At 39.3% G+C, this 22,500-nt stretch overlaps 1 protein-coding gene and 2 long non-coding RNA genes across 10 annotated transcripts in view; 1 reads left to right on the forward strand and 2 right to left on the reverse strand.

Moving 5' to 3' along the window:
• nherf4b (NHERF family PDZ scaffold protein 4b) overlaps positions 1-22,500 on the forward strand; it is a 73,018-nt gene that overhangs the window by 42,354 nt on the left and 8,164 nt on the right. For 3 of the 8 annotated variants that reach the window (XM_061898219.1, XM_061898222.1, XM_061898220.1), the window contains 8 exons: positions 2,846-2,873; positions 3,070-3,128; positions 3,191-3,396; positions 11,356-11,554; positions 13,483-13,619; positions 18,383-18,584; positions 18,661-18,854; positions 22,215-22,500. The exon at positions 22,215-22,500 is cut by the window's right edge and continues 414 nt beyond it. In XM_061898219.1, coding sequence (XP_061754203.1) covers positions 2,846-2,873; positions 3,070-3,128; positions 3,191-3,396; positions 11,356-11,554; positions 13,483-13,619; positions 18,383-18,584; positions 18,661-18,854; positions 22,215-22,500 — 1,311 coding nt within the window. Of the gene's footprint in view, positions 1-2,845; positions 2,874-3,069; positions 3,129-3,190; positions 3,397-11,355; positions 11,555-13,482; positions 13,620-18,382; positions 18,585-18,660; positions 18,855-22,214 lie in introns of those variants that run through there. The other 5 variants (XM_061898221.1, XM_061898223.1, XM_061898224.1 and 2 more) reach the window with 4 other exon arrangements.
• LOC133551485 (uncharacterized) lies at positions 6,282-10,301 on the reverse strand. The gene is made up of 2 exons (XR_009806515.1): positions 10,187-10,301; positions 6,282-6,798 (listed from the first exon to the last, which is right to left on the reverse strand). It is a non-coding gene; the product is annotated as an uncharacterized LOC133551485 (long non-coding RNA).
• The window catches only part of LOC133551486 (uncharacterized), a 14,454-nt gene continuing 9,977 nt past the window's right edge, over positions 18,024-22,500 (reverse strand). Inside the window, exon 3 of the long non-coding RNA XR_009806516.1 lies at positions 18,024-18,761. This is a non-coding gene — a long non-coding RNA (uncharacterized LOC133551486). The remainder of the gene's footprint in view (positions 18,762-22,500) is intronic.

A 22,500-nucleotide genomic window follows, 5' to 3' on the forward strand; every position in this document is an offset into this window, starting at 1 on the left:
CTCATAGAGGTCCCATTAGAGCGTATTGGTATGGACCTCGTCGGACCATTTCACCCGAGCACCCAGGGATATCGCTTTGCGCTAGTCCTGGTGGATTACGCAACTCGCTATCCCGAAGCAGTACCACTGCGCTCCATCTCTGCAAAGAGTGTAGCGCAGGCACTGTTTCAAGTTATCTCCCGAGTTGGGATCCCGAAAGAGATACTAACTGACCAGGGCACTTCCTTTATGTCACGCACGTTAAAAGGAGCTGTACGGATTATTGGGGATCAAATCTATTCGGACCAGCGTTTACCACCCACAGACGGATGGGCTGCTGGAGCGGATGTATAGAACTTTGAAATCCATGATCCGGAAGTTCGTACACGAGGACAAACCAAATTGGCATAAAAGTTTTGTATCCCCTGTTGTTTGCAGTGCAGAAGGTTCCTCAGGCCTCCACAGGGTTTTCCCCATTTGAACTGTTGTTCAGCAGGAAGCCGCAAGGGGTACTGGACCTAGTTAAGGAAAGCTGGTAGGAAGGTCTAAGTCCCAGTAAAAACGAAATTCAGTACGTCATGGACTTGAGAGCAAAACTCCACACACTGGGACACTTATCACGGGAGAATTTGTTCCCAGCCCAAGAACGTCAGCAACGCCTGTGTAACAAGGGGACACAACTCAGACAATTTTCACCGGGAGAGAAAGTACTTGTATTACTCCCAACATCCAGCTCTAAATTACTCGCCAAGTGGCAAGGACCCTTCGTGGTCACACGACGAGTGGGTGACGTGGATTACGAGGTCCGGTGGTCTGACTGGGGGGGGGGGAGCAACCCAAATCTACCACCGCAACCTACAGTATCTGGGGTACCACTTGGGGGAAGGTCAGGTGCGGCCTCAGATGGACAAAACAGCGGCAGTTGCGGCCTGCCCTACCCTGAAGACGAAAAAAGAGGTGAGGCAGTTTTTGGGGTTGGTGGGCTACTACCGAAGGTCGTCCCCCAGTTTGCGGACTTGACCAGCCCACTAACTGACCTCACCCAAAAAGGGGCTCCATATCTGGTCCACTGGACGGAGTAGTGCCAGCAGGCATTCGAGAAGGTGAGGAAAGCACTTTGCGAGGAGCCGGTACTGCACATGCCTGATTTTTCCCTCTCATTTTGTTTGCAGGCAGACGCGTTGGGCAGAGTGCTGGGAGCTGTTTTATCCCAGCAGAAGAAGGGTATCGACCACCCTGTCCTATACATCAGCCGAAAGCTGACGGAACGAGAAAGCCGGTACAGCATGGTGGAGAGGGAGTGCCTTGCTATCCGGTGGGCGGGATGCCCGTTCAGCTACTGCTTGGACCACAAGCCTTTCCAGTGACTCCACCGCATGAAAGATGCCGACGCGCGGATCACCCGTTGGTATCTCGCTTTACAACCCTACCATTTCAGAGTAATCCATAGGCCGGGGGCACATATGGCCTTGGCGGACTTTCTCTCCCGCTCTCATGCGGGGAAGGGGGTGGGTAGTAGGCACAGCCGGACGATGTCCCGGCCTAAGTCTGGCGGTGGAGGTATGTGGAGGAGGATTGTGATCAGCGCACTGTTGGAGTGAAGGTCAGCTACCCCGTCTGGGCGACTTTAGACAACGCACCCTCAGACGAGGGCGTGGCATGTGCTGACAGAGTCACAGCTATCAGATGATTAGTTTCCGCAGGTGCTTTGTGTCGAACTAATCATCTGTTGTGCTTAACAGTGAGCGGCTGGGTGCAAGAGAGGAAGTCAGACCTGGGAGACTGAAAAGTCAAGACATACCTGTTTGTGAGAGACCTGAGCGACTGAAAAGTCGTGTATATATATATATATATATATATATATATATATATATATATTATCTGTCCTGTCCAGCCACTCAGGCAAATCATATTGTTGATGTAGATGCCCATATTCCACATTTGCTGTACAGATTTGCTTTAGACAAGAGAAGTGTCTTTTTCTTCTTGCTTTATTCTTAGTTGACTTTATTAAATGTTTGGGTAGAGTTTTATTAAACAAAACCCATCCATTCATACATTTTTCTATCGCTTGTCCCTCTCAAAACCAGTTTTCTTTTAAGTAATATAGAAATTGATCAGAGCTGTTTATCTATTTTATGGAGGAATAAAATTGATTATAGAACTGGCACCCAATGTTATTAAAAAGTATAGATTTTGAATCGAGTTATTTTCAATCGAGAATCACTTCTCAATCGAATCGTTACCCCCCAGAATCAAATCAAATCAAATGCCCAAAGATTCCCAGCACTAGTATTTATCTGCTGTATACTGTATATGAGTGCGTATGTATGTTTTTACGTTTGTTTGTATGTAAAATGTGCAAATGTATGTGTGTATGTGGATATTTATTTATGTATGTGTTTATACATGTATATGTATGTATCTGCTTTTGCATGTACTGTATGTACAGTATATTTGTCTCCCAGTATGTGCAGTAGGCAAATATGAATAATATAATAAGCCACGTCAAGAGAAATATGGTTTACAAGTGATTCCTGCCATGCTTGGAGAACAGGATGTTGTAAAATTGATATTTTTGTGTCTCGAGTCAAACTCCAGTGAGCCTGGTTATTGGATCATTTAATCACAAATGATTTACCCATTTCTTGACACTGTTCTTGGAATTCTAACCCTATTCAAGAGTGTAAGATTCAATTTTATGATGGTTGTTCAGATAGTACTAGCAGTAGTTGCACTCATTAATGTAATGCTCCTCTTGAAGCCGAGTACAGTACGTACTTTCACAGAGCTCTAAGTTAACAAGTGCTTGAACACATCTGAAATGTCATTAAAAATATTCACTTGATCTGATCTTTGTTTTTAGAACTGCTGAAAATGAACAGTTGTACTGAGTAAGTCTTGTTTTTTTACCGATCCATCTTTTTCCAACTTTCTTCATATAAAACACGAAAGTACTGCCAGGGAAACTGATAGTACATGAATATTTGACTCTAGGCAAATTGTTTTGCTAAGCTTATTGTTTTTTTTTTATTTCATGGAACTTTACTGTACCCAAAAATAAATCAAGTGTATATTCTTTCGGTATAGGAAGTTTACATTTGACCCTAAAGAGGGAATCGACAACCCATTGATGGTACACACAGAAGGTAACACGCTTCTAATGATCCAGTGGAGAGAAAACGCTATTACACAATCTTTTCTTTCTCAGAGTCAACTGCCAGACCTCGCCTGTGTGTGCTGAAGAAGGAGGAAGGAGAATCTTTTGGCTTTCATCTGCGCTTGGAATGGACGCAGCGGGGTCACATCATTAGAAACGTGCTTTCAGGAGGGGTGGCAGCACGTTGTGGACTACAAGATGGAGACAGGCTTCTTGAAGTCAACAACGTCTATGTTGACGACATTCCCCACCCGGAGGTAAACATTTGTTTAAATCTCAGATCATTCTCTTTTCCAGTTTAAAGGAGAATTGCACCTTTTGGGAATTTTGCCTATCGTTCACGATCATTATGAGAGACAAGAACACAGATGTCTTTTGTTTTTTTATTATTTTAAAGATGATAAAAAAACACCTGGAAAAGGCTGCAAATGGAAGTCACCGTTGTAGCCTTCAAAGCTCTGAAGAATAAATTGAAAACCCTCCATCAACGTTTCATATACACATTGCAAGTATATATATATATATATATATATATATATATATATATATATATATATATATATATATATATATATATATATATACATACATATATCAGCGCTTTGTTGTTAAGGCCACCGCCTAAACTAAAGTCTTAACAAAAAAGAATATACAAAAAAAGCTATTCTGCCGAGTTCTGCATCTGCCTCTGTCAGTAGTGTATGCAGCCTGGGTTCAATCCCAGGCTCAGGATCTTTCTCTGTGAAGTTTGCATGTCCTCCCCGTGAATGCGTGGGTTCCCTCCGGGTACTCCGGCTTCCTCCCACCTCCAAAGACATGCACCTGGGGATAGGTTGATTGGCAACACTAAATGGTCCCTAGTGTGTGAATGTGAGTGTAAATGTTGTCTCTCTGTCCGTGTTGGCCCTGCGATGAGGTGGCGACGTGTCCAGGGTGAGTCCCACCTTCCGCCCCATTTGTAGCTGAGATAGGCACCGCGACCCCAAAGGGAATAAGCAGTAGAAAATGGATGGATGGAGTTGAGCATATGCCAGCATGTGGCCCCACTTTTAACTCTTTTTTTCAAACGCTTATTGCAAAAGCTTACTTACAGCAAGTCATTTATTTGACCTTGTAAGTCATTATTTTGACTTAAAAGTCATTATTTTGACTTAGTAAATTACAAACCCCGTTTCCATATGAGTTGGGAAATTGTGTTAGATGTAAATATAAACGGAATACAATGATTTGCAAATCATTTCCAACCTATATTCAGTTCAATATGCTACAAAGACAACATATTTGATGTTAAAACTGATAAACATTTTTTTTTTTTGCAAATAATCATTGACATTAGAATTTGATGCCAGCAACACGTGACAAAGAAGTTGGGAAAGGTGGCAATAAATACTGATTAAGTTGAGAAATGCTCATCAAACACTTATTTGGAACATCCCACAGGTGTGCAGGCTATTTGGGAACAGGTGGGTGCCATGATTGGGTATAAAAACAGCTTCCATGAAATGCTAAGTGTTTCACAAACAAGGATTGGGGGAGGGTCACCAATTTGTAAGCAAATTGTCGAACAGTTTTAGAACAACATTTCTCAACGAGCCATTGCAACAAATTTAGGGATTTTACCGTGGCCCGATTGGTACCGGGCCGCAGAAGAATTTTTTTTATTAAATCAACATAAAAAACACAATATACACTTACAATTAGTGCACCAACCACAAAAACCTCCCTTTTTCATGACAAAGAAAAAAAATAATAATAAAAATAAGGGCCGCGGGACAAATTATTAAGCGTTGACCGGTCCGCGGATACAAAAAGGTTGGGGACCACTGATCTACGGTACGTAAAATCATCAAAAGGTTCAGAGAATCTGTAGAAATCACTGCACGTAAGCGATGATATTACGGATCTTTGATCCCTCAGACGGTACTGCATCAAAAACCGACATCAATGTGTAAAGGATATCACCACATGAGCTCAGGAACACCTCATAAAACTACTGTCAGTAACTACAGTTTGTTGCTACATCTGTAAGTGCAAGTTAAAGCTCTACTATGCAAAGCGAAAGCCATTTATCAACACAAAGGAATGTGTGGCGCATTATGAAGCGTAAAATACGACAAGACCCCAGACTGTTGAACAACTTAAGCAGTACATCAAGCAAGAATGGTAAATAATTCCACTTTCAAAGCTTCAAAAGATAGTTTCTTCAGTTCCCAAATGTTTATTTAGTGTTATTAAAAGTAAATGTGATGTAACACAGTGGTGAACATGCCCTTTCCCAACTACTTTGGCACGTGTTGCAGCCATGAAATTCTAAGTTAATTATCATTTACAAAAAAAAAATAAAGTTTGAACATCAAATATCTTGTCATTGTAGTGCATTCAACTGAATGTGAGTTGAAAAGGATTTGCAAATCATTGTATTCCGTTTATATGTACATCCAACACATTTTCCCAACTCATATGTACTAAGTACTACTAATGACGTACTTAGTATCTCAGGTAACTAGGAATTTTTGTTTTTACTTTACGGAAAAAATATCGAGATATATATCGTATATTCAGCAAATGGAGCGGAAAACACAACCAAAAGTTGTAGGCTTCTACTTGCGACGAAGCCGGCCTACTTCACCACAGTCTGTAGTCTATTGCCCCCCAGGCTGTGGTGGCAGCGACGAAGTGGAGACGTGATGGCGACAGGCCTAGTTGCACCGATCCTTACACCCGCCATCCCACCCCCTTCCCTGGTCCTTTCCCCCTGGAGAGTCACCACCTTGGCAAACACATTTTCTGGGGGAAACACTGTGTGTATGTGTATATATATACATGTATATATATATATATATATATATATATATATATCCATTCATTTTCTACCGCTTGTCCCTTTTGGGGTCGCGGGGGGTGCTGGAACCTATCTCAGCTGCATTTGGCCGGATATATGTGTGTATATATATATATATATATTAGGGCTGCAACTAACGATTAATTTGATAATCGATTAATCTGTCGATTATTACTTCGATTAATAATCGGACAAAAGAGACAAACTACATTTCTATCATTTCCAATACTTTATTATAATAAAAAAAACAGCATACTGGCACCATGTCCTTTCGACTTGCCAAATAAAACAAGGCAAGTGTTACAAAAATTTTATTTTTTTAATAAAGTGCACCATTGTCATGCACAATAGCAATCATTTTGCATAGGGGAATTTCAAACCTGGCTATTACCTATTCCAACCATTCTGCAATGTTGGATGCTGAATGTCTTTCCTCTGGTGGCATGGTCGTAAGGCAGATTGACTTCATGTTCCATTCGTCTCCACTGTAGTGACATGTATTGCCAAGGCAGGCCACACTTGTCCACTCATCAATAGTGAGAGCAAGTTTGCTCTGGGTGGCTTTTATGTCAGTCTACACAGCATGGAATGTCCGCTAGTACTTCCTCTCAATCAAATGGTAAAATGGTTCCTCGAGGGAAGAGTGTAACCAGGGTTGAGGACGTGAATCATTTGTCTAGAACCTTCATCGTCCACCATTGATAGTGGCCTCATGTCAGTTACCAACATATTCAGGATAGCATCAGTCAGTGCAGCCGCTTGCCGTGGTGTGCACACCTTCCTTTGTACCAAGTCCATAATGCTGTCTTGTTTCTTTCTGAAATGAGAGAAACTATATTACGAACGTACATAGTAGCATCATTTACATGTAACTCAATACATACCCAGTTGATTTAATTAATTATTTCTGATGTAAAAGACAAATACACCACCACATTAAAAAAACTGCTAAATTAAATAAATGGACATTGGAGTCGCAGAATACACCGACGACAACACAGAAATGTAACCCATCAGATCAGAACTGGATCAGATATTGTACACGTTTCTGTTCTGAATAATGAAGGATTCACTTTAGGATACCTCTGAATAAAAGCATGAAATATTCCAGCACCTTCATATCGTTTAGTTATATTAAAGCGTCACTCAAGTCTGAATAGATCTATATAGCTTTATTGGGCACGGCTACATTGATCCATTATGAAACCAACCTAAGATATTTCTGTCCATACGAGCGTTTTCTCTCTCAAAACAGAGTCAAATGTGTCGGAGACACATTATCAGTCCCGCGTTGCAACAGACATAACGTTAACGTTACTCATAAAAAAGCTAAACTTATGAATGCCTGTTGCAACCCAAAACAACACAGAAAATGAAGACGTCACGCTATCCAAAAAGTTCCTAACACCCTGAAAGTTAATACACAACAGTTGCTGCTGCGCTTCCTTAAAAAAAAAATGTACTCGTTAAAAAAAAATTAAAAACACACAAAGACGGACACAACGGATCAATATATCGGACTATGGACTCAAAAAAGTTACGTACCTTGAGTTCTTCCCTTCATCCATGGCTCCTCTTCAGGTGCTGCCGAAGCAATGGTGTCCTTCCGTGCCACGCGATGTCCATGCTGCACGTTTTGCAGGAAATGTCTTCTTTGAAGTCGTTAAAGTAAAGTGTTCCGACAGTTTTGACGACTTACGTCGTACACTTTTCTTCATTGAAGCAATAAACTCGAGATGTTTCTTCGCTGAACTATCCGTACTGTTTCCTTCCGCCATTTTTCGAATGTTTCCAGCAAAGAGAGACGGCGTGGTCACGTGAGCTGCACATGACACATCATTGGCTGGCTTACTGACACCTCATGAGATGTAGCTTCAGTGCCGCCCTGGCACTGTTTTGTACTATTTTTTTTACTTATTTTGATTATTGTTTTTCAGCTGTTTGTAAATGTTGCAGTTTATAAGTAAATGTTTGGGGGGGGGGGGAGAGAATCAGCGCATGCGCACTGCATACATCCAATGAATCGATGACTAAATTAATCGACAACTATTTTTATAATCGATTTTAATCGATTTAATCGATTAGTTGTTGCAGCACTAATATATAGGGCTGCATATTAATTTTGTATTTGTTTTTCTTTCGTTCTTTCCTAAACCTTTATTTGTGAACTGCAACATTTACAAAAAGCTGAGAAACAATAATCAAAATAAGTACAAAACAGCGCCAGCTTGGCGGCAGTAAGCCAGCCATTGATACGTCATGTGCAGGGCACGTGACCAAGCCGTAGCCTTTGTATGGAAACATTTGAAAAATGGCGGAGGAAAAGAGAAGTGATTGTGTAAGTGCAATGGAGAAAAGTGTAACATCTAAGTCATCAAAAGTGTGGGAATTCTGCACCCTTAACAATGCAAAGAAGACCGTTTCAAGCCATACGTGCAGCATCGACCTCACGTGGCCCGGAAGTACGACATTGCTTCGGGAGTACCTTAAGAGGAAGCATTTTGGATCCATGGAAGAAGAAAAACTCACGGTACGTAACTTTAAGTCCATAGGCCGAGTACATTGATCCGTTGTGTCCGTCTTTCTGTGTTTTTAATATGTTGTTAACGAGGAGGATTGTTTAAGGCAATAAACGGACAGAAATATCTCAGGTTGGTTTCATAATGGATCAATGTGGCTGGACCCAATAAAGCTATATAATATTTGAGTGACGCTTTAGTAATATAAACGTTATGAAGGTGCTGGAATATTTCATTGTATTATTCACAGGCAGCCTTGAATGAATCCTTCATTATTCACAACAGAAACGTGTACAATATCTGATCCAGTTCTGATCTGATGAGTTACATTTCTGTGTTATTATTGTTGTATGCTGCATCCCCAATGTCCATTTATTTCACTTAGCTTTTTTTCAATGTGGTGGTGTAATTAGATAGATGAAAATATAACAGTAAAATAACAATATAACAAGAAAAACTAGGCAGCAGTGACCATGATATGAAAAAATTTGCCTTTTACAGCAGAAATCATAAAATAAATCAGCTAAGTATGTATTGAGTTACATGTAAATGTTGCTACTATATACGTTCATGATATGGTTTCTCTCATTTCAGAAAGAAACAAGCCAGGATTAGAGACTTGGTCCAAAGGAAGGTGTGCACACCACAGCAAGCGGCTGCATTGACTGATAGTGTCCTAAATATGTTGGCAACTGACATCAGGCCACTATCAATGGTGGAGGATGACGGTTTCAGAAAAATTATTTATTTACACTCTTCGCTCGAGGAACTATTTTACCAAACTGCTGGAGAGGAAGTACGAGCGGACACTTTATAAAAAAAAGAAACATTTTTCTAACACTTGCCTTGTTACTGTTATGTTTGGCAAGTCGAAAGGACATGGTGCCAGTATGCGTTTTTTTTTTAAATAAAGTATTGGAAAGAATAGAAATGTAGTTTTTTTTGTATATATATATATATATATATATATATATATATATATATATATTAAAAAAAAGATATCAAATTAATCGATAGTTGCAGCCCTAATATATATATATATTATTCCGTCCTACGTGTCTGTGTCCATGACGTAAACAAGTTGACAGATAGTTAACATGAAGATCCCAAGGAAATGGAAGAAAGAGTCCAGGCCTTTTATCTTTAAGAAGCTTTAGTGATTTTCACAGAGAATGCACTTTTCCTTTCTTCTTGTCTAATTGGTCATTTTTTTCTTTGTTTTCTCTTTTCCTTGTATTGATTAGTTTGTTTTTGTTATCTTTTTTGTTTTAAAACTGTATAAAGAGACACAAACTATACGTCAAATAAACACTACTAAGTAACAACATGTCCATACATTTTTGCTGCATAACATGTTTTAACAGATACACACACAGCCCATACAATAGCATGTAAACAGTGCTCATAAATGCATGTAAATAGTCCTAACACTCAAAGACACACATGAATAAGATGTACATATGGAATGCTTATAAACACAGGATAATATACATTATATACTGAAGAGGAGAGACACAAACATTGCACCCTCCTTTAGAGGAATGAGCTAGCGAGCAAAGAAGCCGAATGCTAAGTAGCAACAAGCTAAAACAGGAGAACAAGCTATCTTCACACAGTACTATTTTTTTACATTTACACGCACACACAACGTCTTCATGTTACTCATAAAACAGACACAAGACTTACAGACAATGTTTCCAAGGCACTTCGTGGAAGAAACAACAAACTTTAAGCGCTGAATCACGTAAATATGTCTCGTGTGTAAACAAGTAAGCGTCAGACTGTCACACGCAGACTTCCGGAAACCAGAGGAAGGAGCAACTAGCCTTCAAAATAAAGGTCCCTTCTTAATACCGAATAATGTTACATCACACACACACACACACACACACACACACACACACACACACATATATATATATATCCATCCATCCATCCATTTTCTACCGCTTATTCCCTTATATATATATATATATATATATATATATATATATATATATATATATGTATATATATTATATATATATATTAGGGCTGCAACTATCGATTAATTTGATAATTATTTTTTTAATATATATATATATTATATATATATATATATATACATATATATATATATGTATATATGTATATATATATATATATATATATATATATATATATATATATATATATATATATATATATATATATATATATATATATATATACTAGCCATCAAGAAAGAGCCAATTTTTACTTTTGTATTCTTGTCTCTCATAATGATTGTGAACAATAGGAAAAATTCCCCAAAAAAGTGTAGTTCCCCTTTAAAGGCTTCCATCCTACAACTGTATTTACATTACACTATGTAACTTTACAGTTAGTTTTTATTTAAAAAAAACACACACAAAAAACACATAAAACAATTTAATCACTGTCTGAAACTCTTCTTGTTTTAGGTCATTTCAGGTTAATTCATAATTTTTGCAAGACAGGATTTTTTTACCGACTAAATTTGATGGCAATTATGAATTCAAAATGTAATTCCCTTTACACTTATTGTTTCATCATCTCTTATTCTTTCTTTTATGGATGCACAGGCTGTACTTCTTTTGTTGCATTGTATTTGTTCTTACTTTCATTACTGCATACTAATAATGTATTGTACACAATTTATAAGTGACCAACTAGAAACACAATACTTATTGTAAAAGAAATGGTGTGTGTAACAATAATTTAGCAGTGATTCTTCCTACTCCTTTCAGACGTGTTGAATAGTGTAAACTTGTGACTACCGGTAGTTACTAATACCGGTACACACATTGAATACAATAACTCATAGAGTAAATACAGTAAGTGTGTTTGTGCATCAGGTCGCCAAGAGAATAAGGCTGAGTGGACAACAATTATGTTTGTTGGTGTTGGACGGACAAGAATATGAAAAAGCTTGTGGTCATAACCTGCACCATCTTGTCAGAGCACACAAGAGCCCAGATCCCAAACCACCAAGATTGTGTCACATCGTCAAAGATCCCGCCTCAGGTCTTGGTATCAACTTCATACCTGTAGGAGGTAATACTGCATTCGTTAATGTCATTTTCCATACTTCTTATGTTATTCTGCTTATATTCTGATACTAATAGTCTACTACTTAAATTATACTACTTATGTTATACTTTTTATATTTTACTACTTATAATTTACTACTTATATTCTGCTTGTACTATTTTACTAGTTATATTCCAGTAGTTACATTACATTTCTTATATTCTACTACTTGAAGTATACCACTTATATTCTGCTAATTACATTCTACTTCTTATATTCTCTTACTAATGTTTTACTAATTATAGTCTATTGCTTATATTTCACTACTTGTTTTGTACTATTTATATTTTACTACATATATTCTACTTATAACTTACTACTTGTATTATACTGCTTATATTCTACTACTAATAATCGACTACTTATATTTTTATAGTTACTTATATTCTACAATTTATATTATACTACTTATAATCTACACGACAACCTATATTCTGTTACTTATATTCTACTACTAATATTCTCCAAGTTATATTTTGCTACATATGGTGCAAATTGAGAATGGCCTATATAAAAATAAAATCCTGTGGTCCACTTATATATTAAAAATGCTAAAAAAAAAATCCAGTTGGCTTATAACAGTGGTACCCAAACTACGGCCCGCAGGGCCGGATCTGGCCCACCAGCATCCAAAATCCAGCCCGCGGAATGTCCCAGGTTAAAAAAAAAATTAATTAAAAAAAATATATATTATTAATTGTTTTTATTTGTTATTTTTTTAATCTGCTCTTTCTAATCCATTTTCTAACGCTTGTTACTCTCGGTGTGTCTGAGCCGCTCAGCCAAATCATATTGTCTAAAAATGCATTTTCCCATTGTTAATGTGACATTTAACAAGGGTCAGATATGGTGTAGATTTTTTGTGGCAAAACTTGATTCTTGAATAATTTTTAGGTATTTGAACTAAGAATGTTTAAGGCCTAAATATCAATATTAGAATCCATCGAACCATTTTCGACTGCTTGTCCATCTTGGGGACATAGCATGTACATTTGGGTAAACTTAAAGGTCAACGAATCTTGAAACCAATCACAGAACAGCAACAATACCGTTAACATTTAGGAGAAAGCATGTGCCTCTTTGGTGGTAATTTATTCTACAGCAGGTTATTGTTCTTACATTATATTGGTCATTCACTATCAGTATTTATAACATTAAGATAAGAGGTAAAATGTCTTAATTTATTTGACGGTCTTTGAATGCACCATAGCAAAGTTTTATACATCATGGCATCTACAGTACTTCATTTTAAATTGGCGTTTCTCTAAGAATCGGATCCCAAAGAAGAGTCAGCTCTCTCTGCTCACAAACAGTTCTTAATAATTTGTTAATTTGTTAAATAACCTATTATTTTAGCCTAACTTGGTAAATACAAACAGATTGTGTGTTGGTTGGCCATTTGCATTCAGTGTTTACTAGCGTTAGACATAGCGCATAATACAAAATAATGCCAGTACTTTGACTAGTACCGCGTAATCTAATTACTTTTACGTGTGATACGTTTGATGTAACTTGTCATGCTATTTTTGATGTGCTTCTGTCAAAAAGATTTCGTCAGAATCACGGCGCATATCTTTTTACTAGTGCAAGTAACAACTACCAGCTAAAGTCCTAAAACTTTATGAAGTAGCTCTAACAAGTAAACACAGCTGACACAACTGAGCTAAAGCTACTGAGCTCTCACTAAGGTCACACGTCGCTCTGCAAATGGCACCGCCTTTTAAAAGGCACACACTCACTTTTCCAAAAGCATTGATATGTGTTACATATTTGAATTCAACTTGTATTTGCACAAAAACAAACAAACAAAACACGGCAAACTAATCTACACGACCAAAAACAAGCCAGACTCTTTACAAACTTCTGACAGGTTTGTTGGTGTTGTCTTGTAGCTGAAAAAGGTTGCTTCTCTGTGAACGTGCTTCCTGGAGGGGCAGCTGAAAAGTCTGGAGTTCAGAATGGGGATCGCCTGCTGTGGCTAAACGGAGCAACAGTTTTCCATCTCACACACACTGCACTCAGCAGGATGGTAAATGTTTGACTTCATCTCCCTCAGTATTTGGACACTAACAACGTTTTTAATAGTAAATCAAAGTATGGATTTTAACTTTATTTGGCAGTGACATAGTTTTTATAGTAAACAAATATGCTGGTGTTTGGCAGTGATATAGTTTATATACTAAATAAACTAGGTTGGTATTTAGCAGTGACATATATAGTTTTTATGATGTTGCTTTATTACTATAATATTTTTTTAGTCACAAAATGTGTTATTTATTCATAAACCCTTCAAATGGGGTTTTACTATACATTGGTACCTCGTTACAAGTGTTTAAACTGTTCAGGAATGCAGTTCGTACTTCTATAAAAAACAAACTGCTAATTGAGTACAACCGATCTTTACCACAGCTGCATTCCAGTATTTTAATGCTAAAGATTGTAGTCACGTGAAAGATTCCTTAGAATGTGATTCACGCTCAGGAAGACACAAATACATTACCACACTCCTTATTTCACGCACATAGTAGTTGCATGACTTCCAGGGGGGTGCATGCCTTGCCAGAACACCGGCTCCAATTTGAGAGCAAGCTGTAAAGAACAGCTTGCTCTCAAATACTTCGCACTGTCTATCCATAGTGCGATGTCGCTTCTCAAAAAAATAATCACATTTTCTTTAAATAATCATTATCAGTGGAGCACTACAAGATAAGGAATGGCCAAAATGCCACGCACACACACACACACACACACGCACACACACACACACCAAAGAGGACAACACAAGAAGCTAACTGCTATCTTAAAAGGGAACTGCACTTTTTTGGGGGAAATTTTGCCTAATGTTCACATTGTTAATGAGAGAAAATTAGAAACTTTTTTTTTTTTGCATTCTAACTTGTAAAAATCGGCTCGGTATTGGTGGCTGGCAATGGAGCTAATGGGAGCAATCCATTCTGCTTCTAAATCCCTTAAAAAATGCATCCAAAAACCACCAACAGTACATCATTTTTGTTACGTAAACTGTAGAATAACCAAGCTGTTTTAAGAGCAAACACTGAGGAACTCTATTTCTCGCGTAGGAACACAGCCTTGCAATGGCATGCTACGGCATTAGCTAGCAATGGCAAGAGGTAAGCTAGCTTTTGTGTCAGCAGCCAAATCGCTTTTGAGTTTTTAATAACTACATAATGTGACAGAACACCAATCTGTACTTACTGAAATACATGAACAATCCTATGACAGTATCGGTAAAGTATAAGCCCACATTTCCTGCTCAGTGGCCTAGTGGTTAGAGTTAGAGTGTCCATCGGTAGGTTGTGAGTTCAAATCCCGGCCGAGTCATACCAAAGACTATAAAAATGGGACCCGTTACCTCCCTGCTTACCACTTAGCGTAAAGGGTTGGAATTGGGCGTTAAATCACCAAAAATGATTCCCGGGCGCGACAACCGCTGCTGCTCTCGCTCCCCTCACCTCCCAGAGGGTGAGGGTGATGGGTCGAATACACCTAGTGTGTGTGTGACTATCAGTGGTACTTTAACTTTTAACTTTCATGTTTTATTTGTACACAGCCAACTCGACAGCGTATGTTGTAGTTGTAATAACAAACATGACGCGCTGCATATCTCATGATCAATATTAAAGTACCGCATTTTTCGGAGTATAAGTCGCTCCGGAGTATAAGTCGCACCTGCCGCATTTTTTGGGGAAATTTGACTGATAAAACCAAACACCAAGAATAGACATTTGAAAGGCAATTTAAAATAAATAAAGAATAGTGAACAAAAGTCTGAATAAGTGTACGTTATAAGACGCATAAATAACCAACTGAGAATGTGCCTGGTAAGAGTCATTCAAATAACTATAACATATAGAACATGCTATACGTTAACCAAACAATCTGTCACTCTTAATTGCTAAATCCGATGAAATCTTATACGTCTAGTCTCTTACGTGAATGAGCTAAATAATATTATTTGATATTTTACGGTAATGTGTTAGTAATATCACACATAAGTCGCACCCCCCGCCAAACTATGAAAAAAACTGCGACTTATAGTCCAAAAAATACAGTATTTTTCTTTATTTCGTTAGGTGTGGCGGCTAATATAAATTCTGTACATTAAGGAGAAACCCTAAACATAGTTAAACCAGATTGTGCTTTTATTTTGAAGCCGGAAAAGTGTGTGAATGGTTTGAGAAAGTGTTTTGACATGTTTTGATGTTGGATCGACTGTTTGCAATAAAAAAAAGTCCCCTTTCGACATCATGCCAACGTATTTCATTTCTGTTGAGCTTTTTTGTTGACCTACTTACTAAAAAGCAGTCACAGTAACAATCCTAATGTTATATTATCACTGCACCTTCGTAATCTGAAAACAAAAATGAAGCACCACTCACCTCTAGAACGACGAGCACAGCCAGTGTTTGCTGCAGGGATGTTGTCTCTTCTCACGACGAAAGAAAGTCATTTCTTGTCGGGAGAACTATTTGCAATGGCTTTGAAACTGACATTTCAATAATGTTGACTTTCTTTTGTCCATTTCTGCTCGCTTGTGGCTCATCAGTAGCAAGTGAACTCCAGCCAAGTTCCCCTGCTACAGCACGACACGAGGGTTCAAAAAGGAAGTGTTTGGGTTTATCGGCCAATAAAAAAATTAAAGCCATGATTGAAAGTTATATTAAACGTGTTATCGCGTTAACTTTGACAGCCCTAATAATAACATGTAATATTTGTGTATTTTGATGCTTTTAAGCATATGCGGCGCATTAGTTTAATGAACGCATCACAACGTTCGCTTTTTTTTTAACAGCATCACTGATTATTACGCACTGCAGACTTCATGAGAATCAACAAACATAATAAAACATCATTTAATGTACAAGGTCTGCTGTTATTAGGATGCCGACGGCAAGGATGTTCAAATATTCCCATTTAGATGAAGAATGATTTATAATCCTCACGAAGAAAAGGCGGATTGAACCAAAGGTCTCTTTGCGTGGTTTTCGCCATTTCCGGGTCTAAAATGGCTGTCGTAGTCTACCAAAGAGACTACGACGTCGTTAATGTCATTTTCCATCATTTTTATGTTATACTGCTTATATTCTAATACTAATAGTCTACTACTTAAATTATACTACTTATGTTATACTTTTTATATTTTACTACTTATAATTTACTACTTATATTCTGCTTGTACTATTTTACTAGTTATATTCCAGTAGTTACATTACATTTCTTATATTCTACTACTTGAAGTATACCACTTATATATACTTCAAGTCGGAATACGTCCTCAGCATTCCACTATCCAAGTGGAATGCATGACTTCTGATCTACAATAAACTTCCAGGCAGCAGGGAAGTGAAGAAACACCTCACCAGTCGATCATGTCAAAATTAGACACAAACTAGTGATCACGGCATCGCTATAAATAGTTTGTCAGCGTTAGCACTTATAATAACCAATAACTTTGGTTAATAGCCAAGTCACGAAATGTAAATGGAGTATTGTTGGCACTTTGTAGATGAATATTTATTGGATTTTATGGCTGGAATAGAACAGTGGTTCTCAAATGGGGGTATGTGCACCCCTGGGGGTACTTGAAGGTATGCCAAAGGGTACGTGAGATTTTTCAAAAATATTTTCCAAAAATAGCAACAATTCAAAAATCCTTTAAAAATATATTTATTGAATAATAAATATGAATGTAAGTTCGTAAACTGTGAAAAGAAATGCAACAATGCAATATATTTAGTGTTGACAGCTAGATTTTTTTGTGGACACGTTCCATAAATATTGATGGTAAACATTTCTTTTTTTGTGAATCATGAATCCAGATGGATTTATATTTAAATCCCCAAAGAGGGCACTTTAAGTTGATGATTACTCCTATGTGGAGAAAACTTTATTTATAATTGAATCACTTGTTTATTTTTCAACAAGTTTTTAGTTATTTTTATATATTTTTTTCCAAATAGTTCAAGAAAGACCACTACAAATGAGTAATATTTTGCACCTTTGTACAATTTAATAAATCAGAAACTGATGACATAGTGCTGTATTTTACATTCTTTATCTCTTTTTTCAACCAAAAATACTTTGCTCTGATTAGGGTACTTGAATTAAAAAAATGTTCACAGGGGTTACATCACTGAAAAAAGGTTGAGAACCACTGGAATAGAAGACCTCACATTGGCTCCGCTGTAAGCGGACTTTTATTTAGAAGTTAGAATATACTTTAAAAAATCCACCTGTCGTCTTGTCTTTCATAATGATTGTGAGCGATGGGCAAAATTGAAAAAAAAAAATGCAATTCCGCTTTAAATTCTACAGAATATATATTTCTTTTACATATTTTGAAAAAACATTTTTCTTTTCTATGCTACGTATGAGTTTCTTGAGATCTCACTGTCGGCTTTGTAAGGTCATGTTACCTCTAAACTAGACAAAATTGCTGTTAATTCCCTTTTTTTTTTTTTTTCAAAACAAGCATCAATAAGGGGAGCCAAATCGTTAAGCAGAATCAAAACTGGAATCGGAACCGGACATTTTTTTTTTCAATTCTCATCCACAATTTTATAGCTTGTGAACGCTGTTTAGCGCGTGGTATTTGGATCTGAGTAAATTAGGCCCTAACTGGATTCCACAACAAAATCATTGAAAACAAACCCACACTCAAATGTCAGTCCCTCTTTTTAAATCACAATTAGCTTCTTTGTATGTTTTGTGTTTGAAGTATACATAAAGTATATATAAATAAACAAAAATGTGTATGTTATGTTGTTGTAGATGAAAAAATGCACTTCCATCACCGTCTTAGTGATGGACAGCGAGAGTGAGAAGAAGTACTCCAAGTTAAAGATGCCTATTCTTCCATGTATGGCCGTTCCACATAAGCTGCCCTACAGCTCCAGAAAACTACACTTGCTTTCTGGACCCGAAGGTTACGGTTTTCTACTTCGATTTGAGAAGGCGCCATCTGGACGCACATGTGAGGTCTTATTTCAAGTGTGCGTCACCTGAACACAGGTGTTCCATTCTTGTCTTTGTGTCTCCACCAACCACAGCTCATGTGCTGCGAAAGGTGGACGCTGGCAGCCCAGCAGAGAAGGCGGGAATGCGGGATGGCGAGGTGTTGCTGGAGGTCAACGGAGAGTCAGTGGAGTTGCTGCAACATGACGACATTGTGAAGAAAGTGAGAGAGAGTAAACATACCTCACTCACGACTATTACTCCCCAAGGCCAAGAGTTCTACACGCAGGTTGGTGGTTCTTTGCCTTCATACTTACACATTACTATTATTATTAGTGCTGTCAAATAATTACTTTTTGGAATCTGATTAATCACAGTGGCTACAAATGTGTATCAGTGATACTTTTGTTGACAAGCAGTTGTTTGTTGCTGATGTACTAGTAAAATTCTTGCTAGCGGCTGCCTCAAAAACATGTTATGCTTTTAAATGCTATTTTAAACCTGCTGCTCCGATAAAAAAATTACTCAATGCAATATAAGCAAATTAACTTGGTTTTATTTAAAGTTCATTTTTGGACATTATCTAGGGGCCCCCAAACGTCTCATAAAACAAAAAATTAAATGTTATTTTATTCAAAACAATAATTTGTGTATTTTGTCTTAATTTGTGATGTCATCCGTCCAAATGCTTAATCAGTCCTGATAGTTTTAATCTAGGGATGGGTACCGAATTTGCTGCTTTTATAGGTACTGACTGAATTCAATCGGTATTATCCGCTATACCAGTGATTCTCAAACTTTTTTTTGTCATCCCCACTTTGGACAAGGGGGAGTTTTCAAGGCCCACCTGCCCCCATCACCCCAACAGAATGCTAATGCCAAGCTTAACATTTTCAAATTTATTGAACACCAAGTAACATCAAGTTGTATACATTCAAACGCAAAAACATTAAATAACATCAAGTTCAATAATAAAAAAAATAACTGTGCAGCTGTGGTATAACTTGCATCAAGTTCAATAATAAATAAAATAACTTGCATCAAGTTCAATAATAAATAAAACAAAAGTGTTATCACTTGTATCAAGTTCAATAATAAAAAAAAAACTGTTATAACTTGCATCAAGTTCAATAATAAATCAAATAAAAGTGTTATAACTTGCATCAAATTCAATAATAAATCAAATAACTTGTCAGGATGGGGGGGTCGCCGCTTGCTGCGGGGTCGTTCTCCCAGGAGGGCAGACAGACTACTCAAAACATGGCGTTCAGGTAAAAACATGATTTAATTTTAACTAAAAAAAGGTACAAACAAAAAACACTCGCTGCGGAGGCACAACTTGGGTAAAGAGACAAAACTAACACTTTAACAAACTATGAACATAATGCAAATAACACTTACCATGGCTGGACAAGAGTAGCAAGGACTTTGGCATGAAAAAACTGGCATGGACAGAGCATGAAAAGAAACACAATGACGCCAGGACGACCAACATAAAATGACAGGCTTAAATAGAGATGTGATGATTGAAAGCAGGTGTGAGACATGACAGGTGAACTGATTGGTCGTATTGGTGACAAAACAGGGAGTGAAAAAAAAGGAACTTAAAGAGTCCAAAGTTCAAACAGCACCTGGTATACCTAGGCAGTCTCCCATCCAAGTACTAACCAGGCCAGACACTGCTTAGCTTCAAGAACCAACAAGATCGGGGATGCTCAGGGCAGCACAGTCACACAAAATCATGATCAGACAGGGAACAGGACATCCCTGAAGCAGCGAACGCACACGGCCGAACTACCTGGGGTCAACGAGCAGGTTCCCCACACAGACATCCAACAGAGCAACGCACACACACACACCCCGACATACACAACATACACTGTGTATTCCAGGGTCCCGGTGCTGCGGAGAAGGGGCTTCCCTTACAAAGGGCACCTCAAACACCAGGGCCGGTGTGCTGGAGGTGCGGACAGCCCGGGCACGTGCGCCGGGAGTGCTCCATGATGGAGATGGGGAAGGTGATGCGGGTTGTCAGACCTCCAGCACCCGCCTCCGATCTGGGGGAGGCTTACTGTGTCCCGGTAACGGTACAAGGGGGTAGATACCGGGCGATGGTGGATTCGGGCTGCGGACAGTCCATGATCCACCAAAACCTGGTTCGACCCGGGGCGTTGAGACATGCAACACGGATAAAAATAGGGTGTATCCATGGGGTTGTACACGAGTATCCTATTGTGCCAGCGGAAATTCTATATAAAGAACAAAAGCATAAAGTCAAGGTTGCCGTAAGCGCGCAACTTACGCGCCCCGTAATTATAGGGACGAATTGGCCGGGATTTAACCATTTGGTGACACAATGTGTGGGGGTGCGTTCACGGACAGTAGGCGAGGGGAGTATCCGCGCAGTTCTCATCCGGGAGTGCCGAGCGGGAACTGGTGGAGGCTTCGCGGCAGTCCCGTGCTGAAACCTTGCGCGAGGCCTGGGACCAGTGAATTATATTTTTTATATAGCGCTTTACATAGTGAAACCCAATATCTAAGTTACATTTAAACCAGTGTGGGTGGCACTGGGAGCAGGTGGGTAAAGTGTCTTGCCCAAGGAAACAACGGCAGTAACTAGGATGGCACAAGCGGGAATCGAATCTGCAACCCTCAAGTTGCTGGCACGGCCACTCTACCAACCGAGCTATGCCACCAGGTGGATTATATTGACGGTCAGCCGGTGCGCCCAGGGAAAGCGCAGGTATTCCCCCATTTTTCAATTATTCGGGATAGATTATACCGGGTGGGCCGTGACACTCAAACTGCGGAGGAACACACCCAGTTGTTGGTGCCAAAATGCCCCCGGGAAATGGTTTTCCAGGCGGCACACTTTAATCCCATGTCGGGTCATGGTCCGATTCTATTGGCCAGGCCTCCGGGCAGACGCGCGCCGTTGGTGCTCTGCCTGTCCGGACTGCCAGCTGGTGAACCCAGTTGCCACTCCAAAGGCACCCTTGCGGCCATTACCGCTCATGGAAGTCCCGTTCGAAAGAATTGAGATGGACTTCATCGGACCATTTCACTCGAGCACCCAGGGATACCGCTTTGTGTTGGTCCTGGTGGATTACGCAACGTGTTATCCCGAAGCAGTGCCCTTGCGTTCTATCTCTGCCAAGAGTGTGGCGCAAGCACTGTTTCTCCCGAGTTGGAATACCGAAAGAGATTCTGACTGAGGCACGTCCTTTATGTCACGCACGATAAAGAAACTTTATGGGTTTTGGGGAATTAAGGCCATCCGCACCAGCGTATATCATCCGCAAACAGATGGGCTGGTGGAGAGATTCAATAAAACGCTGAAAACCATGATCCGTAAATGCACGAGGACAAACAGAATTGGGATAAATGGTTAGACCCCCCAAGTAGACAAAACAGCGGCCATCGCGGCCTTCCACCCCCCAAGACAAAAAAAGAGGTGAGACAGTTTTTGGGACTGGCGGGCTTATTCTCCGGTTCGCAGACTGGACCGGCCCACTGACTGACCTCACCTGAAAGGGGGCTCCAGAACTGGTCCAGTGGACGGAGCAGTGCCTTTGAGAAGGTAAAAACAGCGCTCTGTGAGGAGCCGGTACTGCACATGCGGAAATTTAACATCCCTTTCTGTCTGCAGGCGGACGCGTCTGGCCAGGGACTGGGGGCGGTGCTGTCCCAGCGGGTGGAGGGCGTCGACCGCCCCGTGCTTTACATCAGCCGGAAACTCTCGGACCGGGAGGAAAGGTACAGCACGGTGGAGAGGGAGTGCCTTGCCATCCAGTGGGCGGTCGGGGCAATCCGCTACTACCTGTTGGGGCGTGCCTTCAGTCTCTGCTCGGACCACAAACCACTCCAGTTGCTCCACCACATGAAGGATGCCAATGCGCGGATCACCCGGTGGTACCTTGCATTACAACCACACA

Source organism: Nerophis ophidion, linkage group LG04 (genome assembly GCF_033978795.1).
Source record: "Nerophis ophidion isolate RoL-2023_Sa linkage group LG04, RoL_Noph_v1.0, whole genome shotgun sequence".
Taxonomy (NCBI): domain Eukaryota; kingdom Metazoa; phylum Chordata; class Actinopteri; order Syngnathiformes; family Syngnathidae; genus Nerophis; species Nerophis ophidion.